Below are 26,560 nucleotides of genomic sequence, written 5' to 3'. Positions count from 1 at the left end.
CTCCGCAGAAGTCCTCGGGCAGGCAGCTCCCATGCTCCTCCCCACACCCCTCCCTCTGCCCTCCTGGCACTACAAAGGCCCTCCTGGCGCTCCCCACATACCTCCTCTCACCATGGAGTTCGACCTGGCTGCAGGTGCGCTCCTGGGAGGTGGGGAGTTTGAGGGGCAGGGGGCCGGGTGGAAACCCAGAAACCTCCTCCAAGGGCGCATCTCCTTCGCCCGGACCAGCCCACCCGACTTCTCTCTCCACAGCCCTGGACTCCACCTCCAAGAAGCCACAGGGGACAGCCCAGGTGGGAGACCACAAACACAGCACCCCCAAAGTTCAGGGCCCGTCAGAGGCCGGGGCGGCAGATAAACCGAAGGTAAGTCACCTCAGGACCAGGCACGCGCCTCCCGGTGTGAAGGTGGGGTGTTGCCTTTGAACCCAGGGTCCCGCGAGCGTTGGGGCTTCCAACCTGGGGGCGGGGTAAGGGGTCCTGGCCTCACTGTCCCGCCTCCAACTAGCATGGCCACGGTCACCGCAGCTCCTCAGACTCCAGCAGCAGCAGCAGCTCCGGCGACTCGGACGTGGAAGCAAAGGTAAGAGGCTTTCCCCCTCCCACCGGCATTCCAGGTGAGGGCAGAGTCCCGGCCCACATGCCGGGCGATCGTTCCACCGATGGAACCGTCTCCTCTCCCATCCCCACCGCCCTCGGCCCCACAGCCTCACGCTGCCGCGTCGGACAAGCACAAAAGCACAGCCGGCAAGGTCAAGAAGCCCAAGGTGAAAAAGCAGAAGAAGAAAGAAAAGGCGAAGAAAGAGGTTCCTCACTGACCGACCTGGGCGGGGGTCTCATTAAACCTTTTCTCGGCCGGACGGCCGCCTTCCGGTCTCGAGGTGCTGTGGTGTGTCGGCCCCGCCCCGCCCCCCCCCCCCCCCCCCCCGTCCCCCTGCCCCGGCCTGGCCTGCCCCCTGCCGGGCAGCCGCGCGCGCCGCCAAGGAGAGGCCGCCCACGCCGTGCCCATCACGGTTTATTGTTTCCTGAACAGCGGCCGCACCGCGGGGCGGCCTGTGCAGCTGGAGATCTCAGCACCTCGGCGAGGGGAGGGGGCGGGGTCTCGGGAGGGGGGCAGCGCCGGTACCAGGGCGGGGGGGCGGGGCCCCCGGGGGCGACGGGCAGAGGGGAGGCGGGCGCAGCCGGCCGTCCGGAGCAGCAGCTGGAGGCGGGGGCCGGGTCGCCCTCACCGCACCAGGTGGAAGGTGAGCCAGTACATGAGCAGGGGCTGCGCCGCCGCCACGGCCATGGTCAGGTACATGCGCAGCTGGTTCCTGGCCCCGCGCACCGGGACCCCCTCGGCCGCTGCCTCCGCCAGGATCTTCAGCCGCAGCGTCCGGATCTGGGGCGGGAGGGGGGTTCACCCTGAGTCGTCGCCGGGGCGGGGCGCCTGGGTGTACTTCCAAGCCCTGCCTCTCTTCCTCCACGGGGGTGGCTGGGCTCAAGTTTCAGCTCATGGGGAGCCCGGGTTCCCCCCAAACCTCCAAACAGATGGCGAGGACTTCCTCCTACCCAAGCCTTGTGAGAAAACGTGACGGTTCCAAACTCCAACGGCAGGAGAGTCCCCTGAGATGGGGACTTCGTGGGGCACACCCTGCCTGAAGAGGTGGCTGGGCTCAGCCACGGCTGCTGCCACGGGCTTATGTTGGCCCGAGGACAATTTTTCAACACAAGCCAGGATGATTTAAAAAAAAAAAAACCAACAACAAACTTTTAAATAATGACACCTAAGTCAAAGTTTATCTGAGGGTCAGACTTGGCCAGTGTTTGCCCTCTGCTCCTCACATATGCTCACACTGCATCCTCCCAGTACCCTGAGATGCAATCATTCCCCTTTTTACAAAAGGGGAAACAAGGTTAAAGAGGGGAAGTGATTTGCCTGGGACCCAGAGAAGCTACTGCCAGGGGTACTGAAACTTTTTTCATCCTAACAGACGTTCTGGCAGGAAAGCCCACCATGTAAGGAGTGTGGAGTGAGGGCAAGAGCCCACTTTAACAGCCCAGCGGGGCTCCTTCTCTTCCTTCAGGCCCAGCTTGGACACCCCCTCTTCCAGGAAGCTCTCCTGACTCCCAGGCTGGGGTAGCCACTCCAAGGCTGCTCAGTGCAGCAATGTGCCTCTTGTATCAATTCCCAACCTGACATCCTCTGCTTGGATGCCTCCAGGGGACCCCAACTCTGAGGGCTTGTGCCCTCAAGCCTCATCCTCCCCTGAACCCCAGCTCACCATGAACACAAAGATAGACACGCAGCACCAGCCCAGCACCAGGTAGTAGCCAATCTTCCCAAAGAGCAGGCCCATAAGGACCCCGCCAATCATCCTGGGAGGAGAGGGGAAGGCTGGTCTGAGGGAGAGGACTCAGGGCTGGGGCTGGCAGGGGGGAAGGGGGAGGGGTACTTACCCAACATATTTGTAGCCCAAGAAGGCCACCAGATCGATAGTGGTGAGGTCGGTGTTGACAGTGACCAGGTAGAGACTGAGCAGGATGGCCAGCACCTCCAATGTCAGCCAGGCCAGCGCAGAGCTCGCCTGCAGCCCCAGGAGGTCTGGGGAGAACCTGCCGGCACCAAGCTCTGTCACTTGGCTGACCGGCTCCCACCCTCCCAGAGGATCCACCTGCAGACAGCCTGTGTTGGGTGGGTCTAGAGACTCAACAGTGACCAAGATGGATCTGGACCCTGCCCGCACGGAAATGTCATTCCAGGGAAGGCTGACCTGTCCTCAGTGACAGCCCAGAGAAGCGAGGGCTGGGATGAGGGAAGCACAGGGCAGGGGAGTTGCTGGACCCAGCTGGGAGAAAGTATCAGAGAAGACTTCCCAGAGGAGAGGATACCTGAGCTGAGGCCCGAAGGAATAAGGAGCTGACTGGGGAAGAAGGACCATGGTCTCTGCCACATCCCCATTGCCTCAACAATTAATGGATTCTAATGACAATTGTTTTTGATGCCACAAAAGAAATGAACTGGGGCCCATGAGCAAGAGGTGGGGGCTTGGCCCAGGCTGGGGGATGGAAAGGCTTCCCCGAGTAAGTGCCATCAGAGTGGAGACGTTGCAAGTGAGCAGGTGCTGAGCAGGTGACGCAGGGAAGTAACATACTCCTGAGTCAAGGCCCCGGAGAGGCAGCACCAGGCCCTCTGGAGGATGGAAAGAGGCCCAGAGTGGCACAGCAGAACGAGGAGGGGCAGAGCGAGGCTGTGTGGAGGCCGTGGAGTGCCAGACTAAGGGGCCAGGGCTTGATCTGGGGAGGGGAGAGCTACGGGCAGCTTCTGAGCAGGGTGGGACTTGGCCAGGCCCACATCCCAACAACACCTTTAGCCGTTGCAGAGGGGATGTGGGCAGGGCAAGCTGGTGAGGAGGCAGTGAGGACAAGCGTGATCTGGTGATGGAGGCTAAGAAGGAGGATGGAGTTAGAGTCGCCCACTACAGGTGTGGTGATAGGCTACACATGGGTGGAAAGCGAGGGAGGAGGGCAGGGTGACACTGAGGGTGTCACTAAGGGCCCTGTGCCAGGCTGGCTCTGAGGGCGACACCAAGGGCCCTGCGCCAGGCTGACTGGGAGCACGGTGGGGCTGCCCTGAGAGAGGAGATCCAAGACACCTTCCTGACTGCCCCTCAGCCCCCCAGCCCTCACCCCGCTCTGCCTACTCCAGGCCTCCCTTACCTATCCTGGGTCCCCAGCGCCAGGCCAGCCACCAAGACATAGGTGATGAAAGCCATAGCTGTGGGAGGCAGACACACAGACACGGGTCAGAGGAAGACGGACCATCCTGGGCCACTAGGCACCTAAACCTCTGCCCTAGACGTGCCCACCCAGAGGGAGGAGGGTGCCGGGCGGTGACGGGGAGGGTGAAACCTGGAATGTAGAGGTCAGGAGCATTGACGTCAAAGCGGGGGGCGACTGGTGTGTCCTGCTGGTACTGTACTTCCCAGTCCTGTGGGGAGAGTGGGGGGAGCAGCAGGACCCCCAGAGCTGGGCTCCTGCCGCACGGCGCAAACCCACCCAGCCTGCCCCTCCCTCACGCCGGCCCGGCCTCTGACTCACCCTCTACCCTCCACCCCCACCCGGAGGCCCTCCCTCCTCAGACCCTGTTCCCCTCGGCGGAGGCAGTGCTGACCTGGTGCAGGTAGGGGAAGAAGAGCAGGCCTAGCTTCTTGCCCACGTACATGGTGTCCACGGCAAAGTAATACTTGAGCTTGGTGACGGGGATGAAGCGGTCAATCTGGGGGGAGGGAGAGCCCAAGCCTGAAGCCCCGGCCTCACGGCCCCCGCCTTCCCCCGACGCCCACCAGCCCAGAACTCACGTTCTTATCCACCAGCTCCTTGCCCTGTGCGGCCAGGCTGCTCCCGTAGGCCATGGCCATGTTGGACACAGGATCGGCCAGGAAGGCCTCCTGGGGCGATGCAGAGGCTGGCGCGTAGCCCAGGCCTCCAGGTGCCCGCTGGGCCCCATAGCCCCGGCTCTGGGCCGAACTTGTGTCATCGAAAAGCTGGTGGGGGTCAGCCATGCCCGGCTGGGACACCGGGATCCTCCGCTTTGACGCTGCAGGGGAAGAGGAGTGGGGAGCCTCACTCATTCTGCAGGTGCTCTCCTCTCGCGGCAGTGAGGCACTGGTTTTGGTGTCAGATGGGCCACCCGGTCAAGTGCAGGCAGGCTCTGTCTGCCCGTCATGTGTCCATCCAAATAACAGTGATGATACGTTGATGGCTACTAGGTACTTGGCCTACTGTGTACCAAGCCTTTTACAAACAAGGTCTCTGTGTCTCCCTTCATGCCCTCCTTCACTTGTTCGCTCCAGCCACACGGCCTTCAATGTTCACCGGAAACACCAGGCCCGCTCCCACCTCACGGCCTCTGCTCCGGCCGTTCCTCTGCCTGGATGCTTCCCCCCTCCCCTCTGCCAGGTCTTGGCTCTGTGGTGCCTTCCCACCCGACCATCCTGTCTACAACCGCATGTCCCTTGGCAGCAGGGACATCCCCCGCCGCCCACCCCCTTCCCCGCTTCACTTACATCGAGAACTCGGTGCCGGCTGACATGTTAGCTGTTTTATTTTGTTCACTGTCTCCCCACTAAAATGTGTGCCTCCAAGGGGCGGAGCTTCGTCTTGTTCATGCATGAACCCCTCGCCCCTAACACGGGGCTAGGGCAGGTGCCTGACAAAACCCTGCGAGGTAAGAGGCTATCTCCACGTCACAGATGTGGTAACCGAGGCTCAGACAGGGGAAGTGACTTGTGCAAAGGGCCACACTGAGTGAGTGACAGAGCAAGAGTCTAGCCCAGGCGGGCCTGATAGCTAGGGCAATAACTGAACCACGCACCAGCACTCAGCACATACCAGGCTGTGTGCTCAGCACTGCGGATGAACTCATTCAGTCCTCACTGAAAGTGGGGCAGCCCCACTTTGTGCCAGTGCTATCACTGTCCCCACTTGACAGACAGGAAAAGCGAGCCCCAGAGAAGTTCAGGCCCTTGCCCAAAGTCACTCAGACAGTATGAAGCAGAGCCGGGTGTTAGGTCTGGAAAAAGTCCCTCTGGCTTCCTGTGGGGAACAGACTGGGGTGGGAGGCAGGAAGAGGGGAGGAGGGAGAGGTATGGGAGCAGGGTGGGAATCGGGATGGAGGGGTGGGACAGTGATGGGGAGGGGGATGGGCTGCTTCTGGCCAGATTCTGGAGGGGGTAGGGATGGGGCCTGCTGGAGGTGGGCTTAGTTAGGGTAGGGTAAAGAAGAGGGAAGAGAAGGGGAATATGGACAGGGCGGATTTGAACCCAGCACTCTGGCTCTGGGGCCCCAGCTCCTCAACCGCAAGCAATGCCACCACAGCAGATACTTACGGAGCTCCTCCTATGTGCCAGGCGCCCTTGTGGGCACAGGGGAAGGGTAAGAGGGTTACAATGGGATGGGGGAGAGGAATCAAATAATCTGTGTCCTGGCTTTGCACTTCAGTTCTCTCTTCTGTAGAACAGAGTCAATGGCCCAAGGCCAAGGGACACTTATAGACTCCTCAGCTCCTGGCCTGGCACATAAAAAGTGTCAATTCCTGTCACCTGTTATGGATCACTAGTCCCTCAACTCTTCCTCTCAGTTATCTGCAGCCTGAAAACAGACCCAGGTGTGCTCAATCCCACAGCAAGCGGCACTGGCCTGGCCCCTTATCCCCAAGGCCCACTCTCCTTTCCCCTCTCCCACTTCTGAAAGTTTTGGTGCAAGCCCTTCTTCCCTCCCCATCACTCCCCAAGCCCTTGATATTTGGGGTTCTGGCCCCACTAGCCTCCTAAACACCCCTCTGCACTGCCGGGCCAAGACTGTTAGCCACTGTCATCCGACCCAGGCCCTCGGAAGCATTCGATGCCACTATCCCAAATGCCAATCTCCAACTCTCTGCTCCCTTGGTTTCTGAGACACTGTACCTAAGTCCTTCTCTTTCCTGAGCCCCACAAACACCTCCTGAGCACCCCTATGTCTTAGGCTCCGCTGCAGGCATGGTGGATATAGCAATGATCAAAAAGACAAAAACTCCTGGGACACCTGGGTAGCACAGTCGGATAAGCGTCTGACTCTTGGTTTTGGCTCAGGTCATGACCTCACAGTTCACGGGTTTGGGTCCCACTCTGGACTCTGTGCTGACAGCGCAGAGCCTGCTAGGGATTCTTTCTCTCTCTGCCCCTCCCCCACTGTCTCTCAAAATAAATAAACTTAAAAAAATTAATTAAAACGACAAGAACTCCTGCATTTGCGGAGCTGACGGTCTCGGGATGGGTCCCTCTCCAGCCTTGGCTTATTTTCAGCTCTCTGAAACATGGGGCCACATTTTCCACCCTTCTGGCTTTGCCTCTCACCTAGAGCAATCTCACCCACCTTGGGTGCCTTGGGCCCTGGGCTCTGTCTCCAGTTGCCACCTCTCTCCTGGCTCCACATCCATGTGTGGCCAGTTCCGGACCACGCCCTCTGGCTGCCCCTGGGGCCTCACGTCAGTGTCCAAGCCCCTGACTCCCCTTCTTTCTGACATCCAACCGACTAGTTGCTGGTTCTCGCCCACTGTGGCTCGGTGCTTATCCTCTCTTTTCAGACCTTGTCATCTTGAGCCTGACTTCGATGTCCTCCTACCAGGTCCCCCTGCCTATTCTTGCCCCACCAACCTTCTCTCCGTCAGCAGCCAGATTTTAAACGCAAAAGAATATTTCATGTCTGCTGCCGAAGATCAGTCCCCACTGTGCTGAGAATAAAAGCCACACGCATGACCCAGCTATGCCAACCACCCTGGTTTGCTACCTCTCCTGGGGCTCACAGTGCCCAGTCGCACTGGCCTCTCGGGCCCTGACTCTGCCAAGCTCCTGGCCCACACAGACTTTTGAACATGCACGGCTATCCCTTTGGAACATCTCCCCACGATTAACACCTGCCAAAACAGCACTCAGACCTCAGCTCAAGTGTTTCTTTTGCAGAGACCTTCCTCACTCCTCAGTATAAAGCACCAGCCTCACCTTGTTCTCATAATATCCAGCGTTCTTTTTTCCCTTCTGAGCATTTACCACATTTGCTAACTATATATACATTTGTCCACTTGTTTACTGGGTACAAGCTTCCAACGCTTTTCCTTCCCACCACAAATCCCCTTCTCCGGTCGAATTCCTCACAAGACATACCTCTTTCAGGAGGCATCACTGACACGCCCAGCCTGGGTCACACGCCTTACGTGGACTACCACAATCCCTCCATCCCGGCCCTGACCCCTCTGCCTGTGCTTCCCCCATCAGGTTACCATCACTCTAAACTGCCGCTGTCTTCTGCTTTCTACTGGTAGTGCATGAGGACAGGAACCAAGGCTGTCTGGGCACTGCTGTGGCCTCGGCAACACCCACCACAGGGCCAGCCAGGCACCTTATTATTATGGTTGAAGAAAGGAATGAGCACATGGTGCCTCTGAACCCCCAGATTTTCTTGCTGACTTACTTGTTCCGAGTTTAGTGTCTGCCTCGCCACTAAACTCTGAGTTGTAAGTTAACAAGGACTAGTGCTATGCTAGTTACTACCAGGTACCCAAATTCCAGCAAAGGGCCTGGCACAAGGGGAGCTGCGGCAGGACATGCTGAAAGAATAAATGAGATGTACGCACAGTCACGGAGATGAAGAAGAACTTAAAGAGAGATACAAATTAAGAAAAACGGGAAGAGGGGGTGAACAGTCCAAGATATATAGGTTCAAATCTTATGTGAGAAGTAAACATGGCCCTCTGAGCTCACGAAGGGCTTGAACGCTGTCCTACGGAGCGTGGGCGACAGACGGAGGCCACGGAAGGGTGGGGAGAAGGCAGCTCGCTAACTGCAAATGAATGAAAGTCGTCTTTTCCTGCACACCACACATTATCCCGCCCAAAGTTTTCTTCCAAAGGAATTTCCTAAAGAAAAGAAGAATCCACCCCAACGCGCCCCCTACCCGGACCTGGCATCTTAGCGCTGTGCACACCCTGAAGCTCTAGATCCCTGACCCCGTGACCTCCGACCTGCAGCGACCTCGCCAACTGCCGCGGCAGCCCCGCCACGCCCCCCGCCAGCCCGCCCGATCTCCTCGACCGGCCACGTACGCCACTTACGCTGCCGGGGCGTCCCCGCCGCCGCCAAGCCTGCCGGGTGCATCCTTTACCGCCGCAGCCGCTGCTGCCGCCGCCACCGCCCCAGCCGCTGTTCGAAATGTGCCCGCCCGGCTCCCTTAGCCACGCCCCAGCGACGGCGCGACAGCCAATAGGCATAACGATCGCATAGAGGCCACGCCCCTCGCGGAGGCCTGGACCAGTTGGCAGCGGGCAAGAGGCGGGGAGCGGAGACCCGTGGTGTAAGGCGAGAGTCAGCACTAAGGCGGATAGGTGGGCGGAGCCGAGGACAATCCAGGAGTAGGCGGTCTCGCGCATGACGAGAAATGTAGGTATCGGGACAGGAGACTTCTGGGAAATGGAGTTCTCTTTATAGACGGACGCTCAATTTGGATCACAGAGAGCACTGGAGAGCCAGAGAAGGGTGTGGAGCAGGAAAGGAGAGATCCATTTGTGTTCTCGAGGGCCTAAGAGGAGTTATGCAGACTCTTACGCTTGTACAATTAAAATTACAATTTTAATTTTGTATTAAAGTGAATACATAGAGTGAGAAGAGGACACCCAGTAAGTCAGGTAGGAAGAACCAGGGGTCTTTCTTTGGAGGTATCTTTAGACATTTATCCAGAGATTCATAAAAATACTCTTGCGTTGTGACCTGGCTTCCCCTGTCTGCCAAAACCACTCTGCAACCTCCAGCAACACATCACACACACCCGCAAGTGAGGAGCCTTAAAAGTTAGGTTTCCTCAATCTTCTCTCTGTCCCTCAGTCTCCCCCTTTTCTGTCCCTCGGTCTCCTCCACTTATCTCAGGCAAAAATAATGGTAGAAGTGACTTCTGGGCAGTGATAGCACTCCAGAAGGATGTCAGCAAGCGTCCCTGTCACTGTGGCTTTCCCTTTCCTCCTCTGAGATCTTGTCTTTTCTAGGAAACTTGAGGACTGTTTCTGGTTTCTCAGTTATGAGTCCTGGCTCATTCGCGGTCCTTTTACATGAGTGAGGCTCCCCCATTCCCCTTCTGCACCTCTGGCGTACCATCTATCCCTCTGGCTCCACTGCCATTTCTTCACCTTCAGTTCTCCCTTCTAAGTTCTTCCGTGACTATTTTGTAATGTTCACAGCATTTTATTAATAAAGCAAGTGTTTTGGCTTCCCGTTGGCCTCATATTTACCCCTTACCAGTTTTGGGATTAGTCCATTTTTAAGCCTAAATATTCTCATCTGTTTAATGGGCATAGTATAGGAGAGGATGAGGATTCAGTACAAGCCCACTGTACAGGACCCGGCATATTGTAAGTCTTTGATCACTGGCAGCTACAGTTACTGGTTTTATTATCAAGTGTCTCTTCCTGTGGGTTGTCAGCCTCAAGTTGGGCTCTGCCCCTAGAACTGCCACAGTTTCATAAATAGAACCAGCTAGGGTGTGTCTGAGCTGGGCGCTAAGCCCCACTCCTCTGCCATTCTGATGTGGCGGGGATCCTGGCTGCCCTCCAAAGGCCTGAAGGGAGAGTGCTGAGTTACAGCTGGAGGGGGATGTGAGGAACAAACAGGGAACCGGGAAGGAAAAATTTCCCCTTAAACAGAGGTGTGATTCTGGTTCTGCCAGAGAGACCCCGGCTCACTCATATTCACCTTTTTTTTTTTTTTTTTTTTTTTTTTAAATAGGCTCCACACCCAGCACAGAGCCCAACACGGGCTCTGAGACACACAACCCTGAGATCAAGACCTGAACTGCCATCCAGAGTTGGATACCCAATTGAACGAGCCACCCAGGTGCCCCTAACTTTTTTTTTTTTTTTTTTTAACCTAATTCCCTTTAATGTCTCAGCTCAGATATCCCCTTCCTCGGGTAGTTTTCTTGACCTCCCCAAACTGGATCAGGTTACCTCTTTGGGTTCCTGTGGGCTCCACAGTCCTTTAGGCTTCCCCCATCCCAGCTCCAGTTACTCTCCTGTGCTTCCCTGATCACACACCTGACCCTCTGGGCTGTGGCTCTGTTGAAGCAGCAACAGGAGCTGAGAGCTGAGAGCCCCCTGAGGGCCACGTCTAGAACTCGAGGACAAGGTCTAGAACTGTCTTGGTCGCTGCTGTATTCCCCGCATCACTCACCATAGGGTCAGGCACAAAGTAGGCGCTGAGCAAAGATCTGAGCTAAGGCACCCCACTCTGTCCATGGGGGCACAGACGACGCCTGCCTCTGTGGTGTCCCTCATTATACAAGCGTCCCCTCCGGGTGGACGCAACCAGAGCACGACGTGGCAAATGGAGCAAGGACTGGATTTCAGTTTGTCCTCTTGTCCCCTCAACCACGAGCCTGGATGCAGTGCGCGATCTTTGCCGCCCGGCGCGATGGCCCTGAGGAGTTGGGGAGCAACTTCTCGGTCTGCGAGAGGAAAAAAGTTAGGCTTTTCTCTAACATAGGGAGCCGCGACTCCTGGGCGGAAGAGAGGGAAGGAATGGAGGGAATGGAGGAACCCCCCCGCCTCCTCCGCCCTTCCCGTCCCGTTGGACTCCTGGGTCCGGGAACGCGCGGCTCCGCCCTCACACCTGGCGCTGGGGCGTGCCTCAGTTTACCGGAGGCGGGGCGTTCCTCCACCCCCGCCCCCCTCCTTTTCCCTCTTCCTCTTCGGGGCGCTAGCAGCCGCGCCTCGAGCACTGCCGGAACTGAAGCTGGGCTCCTGGCGGCCCGGAGGCGGGGGCCACGTCAGCGGGGCGGCGGGGGCCGTGCGAGCGCCGGTCGCGGCGGGCGCCATGCGGCGGGGCGCACTCCTGGCGGGCGCCCTGGCGGCCTACGCCGTGTACCTGGTGCTGGGCGCGCTGCTGGTGGCGTGGCTGGAGCGGCCGCACGAAGCTCGCCTCCGGGCCGAGCTGGAGACGCTGCGCGCGGAGCTGCTGCGGCGCAGCCCGTGTGTGGCCGCCCCCGCCCTGGACGCCTTCGTGGAGAGGGTGCTGGCGGCCGGACGGCTGGGACGCGCCGCTCTCGCCAACGCTTCGGGGCCCGCCAACAACTCCGACCCCGCCTGGGACTTTGCCTCCGCTCTCTTCTTCGCCAGCACGCTGGTCACCACCGTGGGTACGTGAGCGCCGCCCCACCTGGGGACCCGGGAGTCATCATGAAATACTCTTACCCCAGCGGATCACTCGCAGTCCGCTCTGGAACTAGAATCCCCTGGAACACCCCCCGCGCCCCCCCAACGAGGATCCAGGACCCACACCGGTGGGATCCGCCTCCCTTGGGAAGCCCCCATCCAAGCCCTTCCTCCCAGCAGGAAACCTCCCCCCGTCCCACTTCCCTCCTGGACTAGGGCTGCCCTCAGGGTACCTTCCAGGGAGCATCTGGGACCCCATTCCTCTGCCGGAAACCCCTGGGAGCTCCATCCGTCCAGTCCCCTCTGGGCCTAGGACTACTTTCAGAGACCTCTAGCGAAGACCCAAGACGGTCCACCTGAGACCCTCTCCCCCTCTGGACCCGGACCTCAACCACACAAGGACCTCTGCCCTTCTCTCTGGGCTCAGACCGCCATTCCCTCCAACACTATCTCCTGAGTCTCCAGATATGTCCTTCGGGGATGCCCCTTGGGAAATCCTACCCCAGCCCCCTCCTGACCCTGGTGCCCCAGCAAAGACCTTGAATCTCCACACCCTCTCAGGGCACCATCACTACAGACTTTACTTCCAGTACAGACCCCTCAACAAGGACCAGGGCCCCGGGTCGGTGATTTCCAACCCCTCTGGACCTAGACCAGTCCCCAGCAAGGGCCCCCATCCTCCTCCAGACCAAGGACCACCCTCATCCTCATATTCCCCATACTCCCTAGCAGGCAGCCCTGACTGCAGACACAGGACCCCTGCATCTTGACATCTCCCCTGTACTGGGAACCTCCAAGGCAGGGTTTTCCTCCCAGAAGGGCCACCCCCATTCCCTCTGTACCTGGGACTTCCAATTCAGCAGCTCCCAACTGTGGATGTATGAGAGGGACCCATCATGGTGGGAGCTAGAGCACCTCCAGGAAGGACCAGTGACCTTCCAACCAGAAGCTGGTCAGCCAGGACTTCCACCTCTCCAGTCCCAAAACCAGCTCCAGCAAAACTTCTAGCACTTTCCAAACTAGAGACTCTCCATAGGAGCCTCTTTGAACACCAGAACCCCTAGATGAGGCTCTCACCACTCTCTGGACCCTTGTACCCCTCAGTAAGAGCCCCAGAGCCACCTGGACCTTCTCCCAAGGACCCCAGTGCCCTCTGCACACACTGTCTTTGAGAGCCGCATCCTGCTTCACACACCCCCCTCCACAGGAGGCCAGCTGAGGGACTGTGCTCTCCATACCTGCTACCCCTGTCCGCCCTGGATTGCCTAAGAATGGGAATCTTCTGGAGATCTGACACCCCTCCAGTCTTCTCCAGACCCACCAATGGGACCTCCGTCTGCACTCCAACACTGCCCCAGCCTGCTTTGGGCCTGAAATTCTCCCTTCTATCAAGGATGCTCCAGGACCTCAGCACCCTGGAACCTTCCCCAATATCCATTCATGACCATTACTGCTTTCCACCCTTCATACTCTCCACCAGGACCTGGGACACCTGTCCCCTCCCATCATCCCTTTAGCACTGTCTACCTGCATCAGGTCCCCTCAAGCATCCTTGGGCTCAGAAACCCCCTTGCCTGACGACTCCTGTCCTGATCCCATTTGTGATTCACAAGATGTCCCCACTGGTGCCTGTCCCCTCCTTCCTCTGAACTCAGGATGCCAGCCCCAAAACAGGATCCATTTCAAACCAGGGCACTGGGACTCCCCAGATCCCCTTCTCTGAACACCACCGCCCCCCCTGCCTCCAGCAGATGGAACTGACCTCCTCCCCCCAGCCCTACCCTGAAAGTCCCTTCTTGCTTCGTGGCCAGACCTGGGAAATTCCTTTGTTGTCAGGTTCTGCGGGTCCTCCCCACTGCCCTTACCTAGCCCCCAAACTTCCTCTTTGTCTCTGCAGGGGATTTGGACTGGGGGAGGAGACTGCGACAGGCCCAGACTCTTAACTCCCCTTCCTGCCGGAAGTAGCAGGTGGCCTAACCTTTGGTGCCACCCATTGTGTGGTGCCCATTGTGTGGACCAGCAAGCCAAGACCACAGACAGCAGAGCCAGGATGCTTCTCCCAGACTCTCTTCTACAAGCTGGCTGGGCCGGCCCGACCTGCTTCTGGGCTTCACTGGTCACATCAGTGTCTCCCTTTGCCTCCTCCCAGATCCTGGCTTCTGACAAGTCGCCCCAGGCAGGACAGGTGCAGAAGCCAAACTCAAGGCAGGCACACGCAGGCTTCGGTTCCCACTCAGCTGCTGCTCCTCTGGGCCTCAGTGTCCCCCCTCATCTCTTGAATGGAGATCATCGATCGCACTCCCCACCTCACAATAGTAGTGAAACCCATAGAGTACTTAGCACACACGGGCTTTAACTAGGTCAGTGCAGCAGCCTTGTGGGGCAGGTGCCATTTGCGGCAGTAGAAACTGCAGTAGAAACTTTTTCAGCAGTAGAAACTGAAGCCCAGAGAGGTTGGATGATTTGCCCAAGACCACACGGCTAGGAAGGCGTAGAGAGATGGGAACTGAGGCCATGAGGCCTCAGAGCCCCATGCTTTTAACCGGTACACCATGCTAGGTTTCATAGGCTTGCGTGAAGAAGGGTGATATTCCTGTGTATTGTGAAAGAAAAGTTTATTCTTTTTTTTTTTTTAAGTTTATTTATTTATTTATTTATTTTGAGAGAGAGCACAAGTGGTGGAGGGGCAGAGAGAGAGGGGTCAGAGGATCAGAAGCAGGCTCCGTGCTGACAGCAGAGAGCCCCGTGTGGGGCTTGAACTCAGGAACCATGAGATCATGACCTGAGCCGAAGGCAGATGCTTAACCTTAATTGACTGAGCCTCCCAGGTGCCCCCAAAAGTTTATTCTGATACTTGTTAAAAATGGTAAGTTACTGGGGCCCCTGGATGGCTCGGTCGGTTCAGTGTCCAACTCTTGATTTCGTCTCAGGTCATGATCACAGCTCAGGTCACGATCTCACGGTTTGTGAGATCAAGCCCCATGTCGGGCTCCACACTGAGCAGAACTTGCTTGGGATTCTGTGTCTCCCCCTTTCTCTCTGCCCCTCCCCCACTTGCTGTCTCTCAAAAAATAAACAAACATTTTAAAAAATGGTAAGTTATTGCAATAGGGGAGTGAGACTGACCTCAATTCTGAATATAGCAAAGACAGCTGGAGATTTAGAGCCAAGAGTGGAGTGAGGGGTCAGTGGATAGAAAAGTTACCAAGAGGCGACACAAGGGGAGGGGGATTCTTAGTAAACTGGCTTAGGATCCCTGCTAAAACCGGGCCTAGTCAAGAAGAGAGCTCAGAGGAACCTGGCTGCCGTTTGGTCAGGGAGGGAGTCCTTGCGGTGCTGGTGATACCTGAGGTTTACTGAGCCTTGGCTATCATTGTCATTGTTGGTGAAGCCAGGAGGCCTGGATTTATCTAGAGAGGTAGAAACCACAGCATCTCTGGTTTTGCCTTAGGCCGGCGTCTTTGGAGGAAGACCTGGGGCCTGGAATCCATCCAGGCAGCCTTGCTGCGGTTGAGGCCAGGCTGGGGTGGAAGAGTCAGCCCACCCGGAACTGGGAACTGGGAACGGGAGAGAGGAAGTGAGCGTTACAGTCATGCTAACTCCTTCCGTGCCCTTGCTAAGTGCTATGCCCAGTTCCAGCCTGGAAGGATTATTGCAACTGTGCTTGAGGAAAGGGATTGTTTTGAGTCCATTTTGCGGTACTCGGAGCAAACTGAAGCTCTGAGGGAAGAAACTCCTTGGCCAAGGTCACACAGGGAATAAATGGCAAAGCACTGAGTTGGACTCTGCTCTGTGAGGTACAGTTGAGGCTCACAGCCTCCATTCTATGCTAACTCCGTGATGTCTCTGTTTATAAGGTTTTTGTGTCATTAGCAAAACTATCATTTCAGCCAGGCCACTGGAGTTTCTCCATTCAAATCCTTGTAATTAATGAAGGTTGGAGCCATATGTGAGGTGATAAACCTCACATAACAGTTGCTTAAAAAGATGAATGTTTGTTTCTGGCTCATATTCAAGGTTGTCGGTCCAAGACTGGAACGGTGCTGCATCATTGGAGACCCTTGTGCTCCTCTGTGTAGTTTCCATTCACAGGGTCACCTCATGGTCCAAGATGGCTGCTCAACCCCAGTCTTCATGTCTATGTTCCAGCCAACAGGAGGAGGGAGGAAAGAAAGGGGATAGGCATTCTCCGCTTTTAAAGGACACTTGTTTTTAAGTTTATTTTGAGTGAGAGAGAGAGAAAGGAGGGGTAAAGAGAGAAGGAGAGAGAGAATCCCAAGCAGGCTCTGCACTGTCAGTGAAGTGCCCGACATAGGGCTCGAACTCACCGACCACGAGATCACGACCTGAGCCGGAATTAAGAGTCAGACGCTTAACCGATTGAGCCACCCAGGCGCTTGAGGACACTTTCTAGAAGTTGCTTGCTTCTCTCATGTATAACTCATTGACCAGAAATTATTACAGAGTCATTCCGAGCTGCACAGGGGGGATGTCTTTATCCTAGGTGCCCATGTGTCCAGCAAGACCCAGAGGATTCTTTTTTACCCCAATTTTTTAAAATGGTGGTAAAACATACATAACAAAATGTACCGTCTTAGCCATTTTTAGGTGGACAGTTCGGTGGTATTCAGTACATTCATATTGTTATACAACCGTCACCACTATTCATCTCCCTTTTCATCTTGCAGATCTGAAACTTACAGGGCACCTGGCTGGCTCAGTCTGTAGAGCATGGGACTCTGGTTCTTGGGGTCATGAGTTCAAGCCCCACGTTGGGCTTACTCAAAAAAAAACCACACACGCACACATACTGAAACGATACCAGTCAAACAATTATCTCCCCATTCCCTGCTCTCCCCAGCCTCTGGCAACCACCATTCTAATCTTTCTGTTTCTTTTTTTTTTCTTTTTTCTTTTTTTTTTTAATTTTTTTTTTTTTAATGTCTATTTATTTTTGAGACAGAGAGAGACAGAGCATGAATGGGGGAAGGTCAGAGAGAGGGAGACACAGAATCTGAAACGGGCTTCAGGCTCTGAGCTGTCAGCACAGAGCCTGACGTGGGGCTCGAACCCACGGACCGCGAGATCATGACCCGAGCCGAAGTCGGCCGCCTAACCGACTGAGCCACCCAGGCGCCCCTAATCTTTCTGTTTCTATGAATTTGCCTACTTTCAGCACCTCCGACAAGTGGAACCCTATAGTATTTGTCTCTTTGTGATTAGCTTGTTTAACTTATAATGTCCTCAAGGTTCATTCGTGTTATAGTATGTGTCAGATTGTGCTTACTTAAAAAAGGTTTTTTAAATGTTTATTTATTTTTGAGAGAGACCTTGCGTGCGCATGAGCGGGGCAAGGGGCAGAGGGAAAGGGGGACACAGAACTCTACACTGTCAGTGCAGAGCCCGATGCAGGGCTGGAACCCATGAAATGTGAGATCAAGACCTGAGCCGAAACCAAGATTCAGATGCTTAACCCACTGAGCCACCCAGGCACCCCTCAGTTCTTTTGACTATATCAAAACCAGGGACCTTTTTGTATGGAAGACAGGCGCAGATGAATGTCTGCTCCTGTGTGGGGTGTTTCCACATTTTCATTGATCACAGGGTTGAATCTGTGGTCTTTGGGGCGAGACGTTTTACTGTCAACGTAAACCAGGGCCCTTACCACCCCAGTCACACTTCTGACCCTTTGGTTTGATTTTTTTGTAAAATGAAAAGACATTTTATTTGAAAAAAATTTTTTTTAACATTTATTTATTTTTGAGAGACAGGGAGAGCGTGAACAGGGGAGGGGCAGAGAGAGGGAGACACAGAATCGGAAGCAGGCTCCAGGCTCCGAGCTGTCAGCGCAGAGCTGGGTGTGGGGCTCAAACTCACAGACCATGAGATCATGACCTGAGCTGAAGTCAGACGCTTAACCAACTGAGCTACCCAGACGCCCCAAATAAAAAGAGATTTTAAATTATACATTGCCAAAGTAAGCCGGTATCTCCAACACCTGAATTCCCCTTTATCATCTTTCTGTTTTTTTTTTTTTTTTATAATTAAAAAAAATTTTTTTTTTTATTTTTGAGAGAGAGAGAGAACAAGTTGGGGAGGGGCAGAGAGAGATGGGGACACAGGATCTGAAGCAGGCTCCACACTGTCAGCACTGGGCCTGATGTGGGATTTGAACTCTCGAACTGTCAGATCATGACCTGTGTGGAAGTCGGAGGCTCAACTGACTGAGCCACCCAGGTGCCCCGATCTTTCTGTTTGCAGCACTCACACCCACGCTAACCTTCCTGTGTTCCCGCAGCCCTCCGGTAACCCAGTGGGACTTGGCACACCCATTTTAGAGAAAGAGATTCTAAGGCTCTGAGCCAAACTAGAGCCTGCACCCTTCATTCATTATTTTGACTATTGATCAAGTGCCCACTATGTGCCAGGTACCAGGGCTATGGCGGGGAACAAAACAGACAGGAGCCCCTGCCCTCGTGGAGCTGCACCCTAGCGGGGAGACACTAAGCAAATAAGGAAACCACATAGTATGTCAGAAGGTGGAAGTGCTATGAACACAAACCAAAAATAACAACAGTTAGGGAAGAAGGTATAACAGTTCAGGTAAGGTGGTAAGGGAGGGGAGGCCTCACTGAAAAAGCTGACATTTGAGCAAAGACCTGAAGGAAGGAGAGGGAACCAGCCCTGGGGTGGGGGAAGAGCTTTCCACGGGGGGGGGGGGGGGGAACAGTCAGTGCAAAGGCCCTGAGGTGGGAGCCGTGCTGCCTCGTTAGATTGTGCGGGGTCTTGTGGGTCATGATGTCCTTTTACTTGAGTGGGATGGAGCCAAAGGGGGGCTCTAAGTGTGGGAGGATCATGACCTCACTCAGGTGTTCATCGGGTCCCTCTGGCTGTGTGTGGGGAACAGACTCCTGGCAAAGGTCAGGGGAGAAGGGAGACCAGGGAGAAGGCTGCTGATTAGACAGGCCCAAGGTGGGGCCATGGGACTGAGGTGCGGTAAAGCGAGTGGGTTCAGGATCTATACGAAGTTTAAGACAACAGGACTCACTGACAGGTGGAATATGGATGTGGGTGAGAGAGTCAAGGACACGAGGCTCACGGCCTGAGCAGTGGAGGGTTGGATGTGCCATTGATGAAGTTTTAGGGTGATGGGAGAGGGGGTTGGAGCTGATGGCCAAAAAAGAATTCTTGAAGACATCTTTGGTACAAAAAGGTGATTGCATTAAAGTACAGGGACAGGACCCATGGACAGTTAGGCTAACTGGTTATGTACCATGGACTTGGGGGAGGTAAAGTCAAAAGGGAAGTTTCCAAAGAGACTTTCATATGCTAAGAAAGACTCACCGCTTACTGGAGGCCTAGCTATTGTCAAGCTAAGGTTGTTCTTCCCTCCAGCAAAGCATTAAGACAGTAGGGAGTTCCTGAACTTTAGGCCACTGATGGGATTGCCTCTTTCTTATAAACTGTTGGAGACTCTTCCCAGTTTAACCATTTGATTTTTGTCCTTTCCTGTTTTGGGGTAGCCTGGAGCATCCAAGGAATATCACACATACCCCCTAGCGGCAGGGGGAGAGGGCAGGTAGGCTAGTTTGTACTTCGCAGGGCCCTCGGCCTGCCCTATGTTCCCTCATCACCATCACTTGAGAGACTGTGGGAGGGGCAGTTTCCAGGGTGAAATTAAGCGTCGCTTTAGGGTGGCCGCGGACTCCCAAACGGAGGTGCCAGGCGGACAGAAGGCTTTCCCCTTGCTCCCGCAGGCTACGGGTACACGACGCCGCTGACCGATGCGGGCAAGGCCTTTTCCATTGCCTTTGCGCTCCTGGGCGTGCCGGCCACCATGCTGCTGCTGACGTCCTCAGCCCAGCGCCTGTCGCTGCTTCTGACCCACGCGCCCCTCCTCCGGCTGACCACGCGTTGGGGCTGGGACCTCCGGCAGGTGGCCTGCTGGCACCTGGTGCTCCTGCTGGGAGTCGTAGTGACCACCTGCTTCCTGGTGCCGGCTGCCATCTTCGCGCGCCTCGAGGAGGGCTGGAGCTTCCTGGACGCCTTCTACTTCTGCTTCATCTCTCTGTCCACCATCGGCCTGGGTGACTACGTGCCCGGAGAGGCCCCCGGCCAGCCCCACCGGGCCCTTTACAAGGTGCTGGTCACAGGTGAGTAGAGCGGCCGGCCGGGGACCAAGGGTGGGGCACGGCCTTGTCCCGGAGGGTCTGGGGGGCCCGGCCCTGTCCCGGGGGTCTGAGTTCACCTGCCGCCCCTCCGCCGGCTCCGCAGCCTACCTCTTCCTGGGCCTGGTCGCCATGATGCTAGTGCTGCAGACTTTCCGCTATGTGTCCGACCTTCACGGCTTCACGGAGCTCGTCCTGTTGCCCAGTCCTTGTCCCGCCAGCCCCGGCGAGGATGACGACGATCGGGGTGGACATCGTGGACCCGCAGCCGGAGTCGCAGCAGCAGCTGGCCGCCGGCTCCCACGCCGACTACGCCTCCATCCCCAGGTAGCCGAGGCCGGGAGGGCCTGGCCCGCGGCTGAGGGGGCCACGTGACTGGCGCTGCCGTCCTGGACCGTCCGCGAGCGCGCGCCCGAGCTCTCGAGGCACTGCCACCGGCCGGCCGTCCTTTGTTGGACGTGTCCCTGTCCCAGGTTCCACCGCCTCATTCTCCCGCCCCCCCCCCCCCCCATCTCTCACTCCCCACACCCTGGGCTCTCTGGCTTCCCTCTCACTCTCCTTGTGTCTCATTCTTTTACTGACTTCACCTGCCTCTCCCTCAGCCGCTCATCACCTGCCAGTCCTAGCAGGCTCTGGGCTCGGACCTCATTCCGGGCACTCGACTGGTCACTACACTGTGGGCAAGTGGCTGCCCTTGTCTGAGCTCGGATGTCCTCGTCTAGTCAAATGGAAACGATACGTCCACTCATCCCCAACCCCCTCCCATGAGCAGGCCCCAGGCTGAGCGGTGCTAGGGACACTGCAGTGGTTGGGATGGCCCCGGGCCCTCCTCTCACGGGTTCCTAGTCCAGCGAGGTAGACAGACCTGTCCCCACACAGTGACGACCCAGAATAGGCAGGACTGCGGTGGGGGAGGCAGGGTGGCCGGCAGCGCGTTCGAGAAGGCCCGGGCAGAGCGGGCAGGGCTGAGGTGGATGGAGGAAGCACGGGGACTCTGCCCGATCCAGCCCGCAGGGTCAGGGAGATCTTTCTAGAAGAAGGGTTAACAACTCGGCCCTGAAATCTGAGGAGTAGTCAGGGGAAGAAGGTGGACCTTGTTTTATCTCAAGTGTCCCTCGGGAGCAAGACCCACGTGGCGAGCGCGGGGGTTGGGCCTGCGCCACAGAACCCTCCTCAGCAGCCTGGCAGGCAGGAAGCTGAGACAGGATCCGAATGGCACGGACGCCACTGGAACAGCTGTTCCCGTTTCCCGGGCACTGACCGCGTGAGTACTCTGGGCTCTGGAGCCAGCCTGCTTGGGCTCAGACCCCAACTCAGCTGTGTCGTGCCGCTGTCCTCGGGCAGTCACTTCACCTCTGTGATTCTCAGTTTTCCTCATCTGTAAAATGGCAATGATAGCAGTAGTTACTCCGAAGATGACTTCACAGAGGCTGCCGTGTTATGCTGTGACGCTTTCTTTGGCCAGGTTCCGTCCAGGGTTCTTTACACACGAGGAAGATGATGTCATCATCCTTTTCCACTGAGGCACTGGGCGTGGAGGTCCCGTGTCTTAGACACAGAGCTGGGAGGGGACTGATTTTCTGTATACTGCCCCCAGATTTGCCTCCTTCCAAGATGGTACATCGGTCATAGTTCTTGGCGCCACAGGCCCTTCTACTCAACTGTTACCTCTACCAAGCCCCGTGGAGGTTACAGAAGGGATAGGGTGTTTGAGCTGGACCTCGATAGCATTCAGGAAGAGAGGACACTTGGAGGCATTCCGGGCAGAAGGAACCATGTGTGTCTAGAGGGAGGAAAGCGTGTCAGATATCAGCTTCTGGCAAGTGGTTTACTCCAACTGGACTATGGGGTGAACGGGGGAAGGAGAGGAGGCGCGGTGGACGTGCGCGCATCTTAAGTATCCTTAAATGACCAGCTTGGGAACTTGGCGTCTTTCTCGAGGGTACTAGAGAGCCATGGAAGGATCTTGAGCAGGAGAGGGCTATGGTTAGGTTTGGGCTTTAGCTGCTATGTGGAGGTGGACCAGAAGGGGAAGACTGGGGCCGGGTGCACAGGGGAGGGTGGGACAGGAATGGAGCGGGAGATGATGGGGCTGGGCAGGGCTGAGGAAAGGGGGAGACGGGCAGTGGAGGTCATGCTCGGGAGGCCAAGTGGACAGGCCTTGTGTAGGCCTTACAGACTTGGGAGGGACAAGGCCAGGCAAAGGCCCCAGGATGGTTGCCTGCCCCTGAGATGGGAACCTGGGAGAAGACAACAGGTTTGAGGGGAGACACTGAGGCTTGTTTAGAACATGGTGGGTGTGAGGGGCTAAAGGGACATCCAGAGGAAGGCATCAGGTCACAGGAACCTCTGGGCAGAGCCTCAGGGTGTGGTTGAGGCTGGAGACAGATGGGGGAACGGAAGGCCCTGAGTGTGGGTGTGGCAGCCGTGGGTGGGAGGAAGAGAGAAGACCCACCTTGAGAAGTCAGCCTTTGGGTATTTATATATTCATGTCAGTAAGGAAACGCTTCGGATGAGCACTAGGCATTATATGGAAGTGATGCATCACGAAATTCTACTCCTGAAACTAAATTACACTATATGTTAACTAACTAGAATTTAAATAAAAACTTGAAACATTAAAAAAAAAAAAAAAAGTGAGAGCTTTGGGCTGCAGGTAACAAGATCCTGACCAGCACTGGCTGAAACAATGAGATGATCTCTATTGCCCGTCACCAGAGCTGGGGAGAGCTCTGGGCAAGAGACAATCCACAGCTCCAGGAGGGTCTTGGGGCCCAAGGTTCCCAATCTCCTTGTTCAGCGGCCCTCAGCTGAAGACTTGGCTCCACTTGGGCTCTTCTCATGGCCCCAAAGTGACCGCCACAGGTCTGGGCATCACAACCAGACACAATAACTTTTAGTGCAAGAAGAGGGGGGCATCTCTCCCATATTGTCCCTTTGGAAGCAAGGAAATCTTTTTCCAAGTGCATCTCCCCAGAGACTTCCTCCTCTAGCTCATTGGTTAAAATTAGCTCACATGCCCATTCTGAACCAATCATTGGCCGGAGTGATGGAACCGCCGTGATTAACTTGGATGCCTCAGGATTCCCCTGCCACCTGAAACTGAGGCTGGGGCTGAGATTTTGGTCTGGAGGCTGCTGAACGTGGGAACAACACTGGGAAAAACACTTCTTCTTTTTTGTTGTTTATTTATTTTTGAGAGAGAGAGAGAGAGAGAGAGAGAGCAGAACATGAGCGGGGATGGGGGGCAGAGAGAGGGGGACACAGAATCTGAAGCAGGCTCCAGGCTCTAGGCTCCGAGCTGTCAGCACAGAGCCCAACCCAGGGCTCAAATTCACAAATTGTGAGATCATGACTTGAGCCAAAGTCGGACGCTTAGCCCACTGAGCCACCCAGGCGCCCCGCACTGGGCTTCTATTAGAAAGGCAGAAGGGGGAGAAAGGGCAGATGTTGATTAACTGGCAGTCAGGATCATCATGTACAATTGGGCAGGTTGGGAACGACATAAGGGATGTCCAGATGGCAGGGTGGAAACAAACGGGGGCTGAAGTTCAAGACTGAAGATGACCGAAAGGGGCTTCTTTTTCTAGTTAACATAAAGGCCCCATATGGCAAGCAGTGACCCTTTTTTTCCTTAATGTTTGTTTATTTTTGAAAGAGAGGGCATGAGTGGGGGAGGGGCAGAGAGAGAGGGGGACGGAGGATCTGGGGCGCGGGGTGGGGGGGGGGGAGGGGGGGGCGGGGACAGCGCAGGCTCTGCGCTGACAGCAGAGAGCCCAATAAGGGGCTCGAGAGATCATGACCTGAGCTGAAGTCAGATGCTCCACCGACTGAGCCACCCAGGCGCCCCAGCAGTGACCTTTCAACTGGTGTCCTCACACAAGAGAGAGGAGCTTACAAAGGAGACAGAAAAAGGAGACCCATAGAGGAGTAGGAAAACCAGGAGGGTAGGGAGAATCCATAAGAGATGAGAGAAATTTAAGGAGAATTCACCATTGTCCAATCATGCTAAAAAGTTACACAAGATTGTTTTAATAACAGTGATAGAAAACCCATAGGATTTACTATGTGCAGGGTGCTGTTCCAAGCTCTTGATACATAATTTATTTAACCTTCTCAGCAACTCTATTAGGTACATTTTCTACATGTGACAGTGGAGGAAAGGAGGCCCAGAGAGGTTAAATAGCCTGCCCAAGGTCACGCAGGAAGTGCAAGACTGGGATCTGAGCAAAGTTTTGGTTGGTCACCTTGTCCCCCAGGAGCGCAGAAAACATCTGCTGTCTAGCTCTTTGCCTGCTTCCTGGCTCCTCGTGGCCCACCTTGCTGCTAAAGTCAGCCGCTGGCTGGGGAAGGCAGTCACTGCTCACCTTGCAGGAGGTGCCTGTGTGATCTGCTTCTGCTCCTCACTGCTTCTCCTTCCAGGTTCCTCTAGAACAAGAAACCACGCCCTGTTCAATCCAACACACAGGGGGGAAAAAAAAGCGTAGGCTAAAAATTCAAAAGGTACAAAAGACTGTACAGTAGAAAGTCAGTCTTTCTCCTACACCCAGGCTGTGTTGACCGATTTCTCAGGCCTTCTGGGCAAATAGCAGTATCCATGTGTGTGCATGTGTGTGTCATTTATTTTTTCCTTCACTCTATTCAGGTGGTACCTAGTATGATAAGGTGGTTATAATTACAGACTTTACAGGCAGAGTCCCTGGGTATAAGTCTTAACTCTGTCACTCTCAAGCTCTGTGACTTTGGGCAAGTGATTTCACCTCCTCGTGCCTGAGTTTGCTAATCTGTAAAATGGGATGATGACAGCACCTACCTCATGGACTTCTTAGAGAGTTAAGCAACTTAATATCTGTAAATCTCTCAGACTAGTGTCTGGTACTCAATAAATTGTTGACTAATGATTACTGTCTTCATCTCTGCACCTTAATTTTTTACATTATATAAGTCATCTATATCTATGTCTATATCTTTTATATACTTTTTAAAGTTTATTTATTTTGAGAGAGAGGGACCAGAGGAGGGGCAGAGAGAAAGGGAGACAGAGGATCCAAAGCAGGCTCTGTGCTGACAGCAGTGAGCCTGATGTGGGGCTCGAACTCATGAACTGGGAGATCATGACCTGAGCCGAAGTTGGACGCTTATCCAACTGAGTCACCCAGGCACCCTTATATACTTTTTCTAGCACTAGTCTCATTTCTGCACCTTGCTTATATCACCAACCCAGTAAAATTAGGAGATCATTCCTGAGACATACGAGTAGGTCTCACATCCTTTTTCTATGTCTGCAGTGCCTCCTCTAGGACACACATCCTGTAAATTACCTTAACGTCTCACTAATGGACATGTGGGTGTTTGCCAATCTTTTGCTGACATAAATGATGCTGATCTAACAGAGGAACCTCCCCCTGGTAGGGCTGCATTCCTGAGTGGGGTGTGGGGAGGGGTGCCCTCTGCACCGAAGCCTCTGTGACTCTGTTCATGAGTGTAGAAGGGCTCAGGTACATAGCTTGTGAGTTTCTTCCCTCAGATGAATTCACTCCTCTGTGGCCTGTGGGGCTGGGGCAGTGGGGATAGACTTCCATCAGCTGTCATTTACATAGGACATCTGTTCTGTGCTGTGTTGGACAGAGTTGGGAACAACAGTGATGGAGAGAACCCTAGGTCTTGCCCTCATGGAAACTGTGATTCATTGGGAAGCAGTCATGGCCTAGTGTGGTCAGGGGAGGGATGGGGACTGGTCATATATTACAGACAAGACACCAGAGAAGGGAAGTGGTCAGCCAGTGACAAAGTATGGAGTAGTGTTCCAGAGGCTGCTACTGCGGGGAACACAGTCTGGAGGAGAGAGAGCAGGCTGATCAAGGATATTCAAGTCCCTCCGTAAGACTGGCGGTAGAGGGCACAGGTCTACAGGGAGAACAGAGATGAGCTGGATGGGAAGAAGAAAAGGGATGAGATTATGCAGCGCTCTGGAAACCAACTGGATTATTTCCCTGAGGTCCTGGGGAGACACGGAGGGCTTAAAGAACTATTTCTCAAGGTGTGGTCCTCAGACCATCAGTATCAGCATCACCAGAAAACTTGCCAGAAATACCAATTCTCGAGCCTCACCTGAGACCTACTGAATCAAACTCTGGGGGGTGAAGCCCAACAACCTGTTGTGTGTGTGTGTGTTTGTTTGTTTGTTTGTTTTTCCCAACAACATGTTTTAACAAGCTCTTCCAGCGAGTCTAATGCACACTAAAGTTTGAAAATCATAGATTTAGGGTAAAGTCAGCTTTGCAGTTCATCAAAAAGTCATGGTCTGAGTCCTTAACTGTTAGGCATCAGAATACAAATGAAAATTGTTAATCTACTGAATTTATCTGCCAGGCACTCTCCAATGTTATCTTCCAGACTGCCCACAACTCCATGAGATGGTTGCTTGCGTCCGTGTTTTGTAGAGGAGGAGGGTGTTAAGCCGCAGTCGGATTCATTCCCACAAGGAAATCAAACGTGTTTTTAGGAGAATTTTTTTATACAAAAGCCCGATTGCGCACAGGACGAGTAAGGGCTACCAGAACAACCAGCGGGAGCTCCCTGAGGACCTACCTATCACAAACTCTTGTCTCTAGCACCCTCAGCCCCCCAGGCCTCGTACACCAGGGTATTGAGCCCAGCTCTCACCGCGCCACCAAGTC

General features: G+C 55.1%; 3 protein-coding genes across 4 annotated transcripts; 2 read left to right on the top strand and 1 right to left on the bottom strand.

The window, feature by feature from the left end:
- Positions 1-873, top strand: CUNH19orf33 (chromosome unknown C19orf33 homolog). The gene is made up of 4 exons (XM_019432087.2): positions 1-134; positions 253-365; positions 508-582; positions 707-873. Exons 1-4 carry the CDS (start codon positions 32-34, stop codon positions 815-817), a joined length of 402 nt encoding a protein of 133 aa, XP_019287632.2. The 5' UTR covers positions 1-31; the 3' UTR covers positions 818-873.
- Positions 874-997: 124 nt separating this feature from the next.
- On the bottom strand, positions 998-8,761 carry YIF1B (Yip1 interacting factor homolog B, membrane trafficking protein). 2 transcript variants are annotated; one of them, XM_019432084.2, is made up of 8 exons: positions 8,629-8,761; positions 4,340-4,578; positions 4,153-4,257; positions 3,891-3,969; positions 3,699-3,756; positions 2,439-2,594; positions 2,264-2,357; positions 998-1,380 (listed from the first exon to the last, which is right to left on the bottom strand). In XM_019432084.2, exons 1-8 carry the CDS (start codon positions 8,669-8,671, stop codon positions 1,225-1,227), a joined length of 930 nt encoding a protein of 309 aa, XP_019287629.1. In that variant the 5' UTR covers positions 8,672-8,761; the 3' UTR covers positions 998-1,224. The 2 variants fall into 2 exon arrangements, with proteins under 2 accessions (XP_019287629.1, XP_019287628.1); XM_019432083.2 differs by having other exon boundaries at positions 8,620-8,746.
- A 2,344-nt stretch (positions 8,762-11,105) lies between these two features.
- KCNK6 (potassium two pore domain channel subfamily K member 6) lies at positions 11,106-22,516 on the top strand. The gene is given in 4 exon segments (XM_019432090.2): positions 11,106-11,696; positions 19,470-19,865; positions 19,987-20,126; positions 20,128-22,516. Coding segments are annotated over 4 exon segments (942 nt in total). The 5' UTR covers positions 11,106-11,374; the 3' UTR covers positions 20,212-22,516.
- The last annotated feature ends 4,044 nt before the right edge of the window (positions 22,517-26,560 follow it).

The sequence above is a fragment of the Panthera pardus genome, unplaced genomic scaffold (assembly GCF_024362965.1).
Source record: "Panthera pardus isolate Hobbes unplaced genomic scaffold, ASM2436296v1 HiC_scaffold_18, whole genome shotgun sequence".
Taxonomy (NCBI): domain Eukaryota; kingdom Metazoa; phylum Chordata; class Mammalia; order Carnivora; family Felidae; genus Panthera; species Panthera pardus.
Note: the sequence above shows the minus strand (reverse complement) of the source record. Positions and strands in the feature narration are given on the sequence as shown.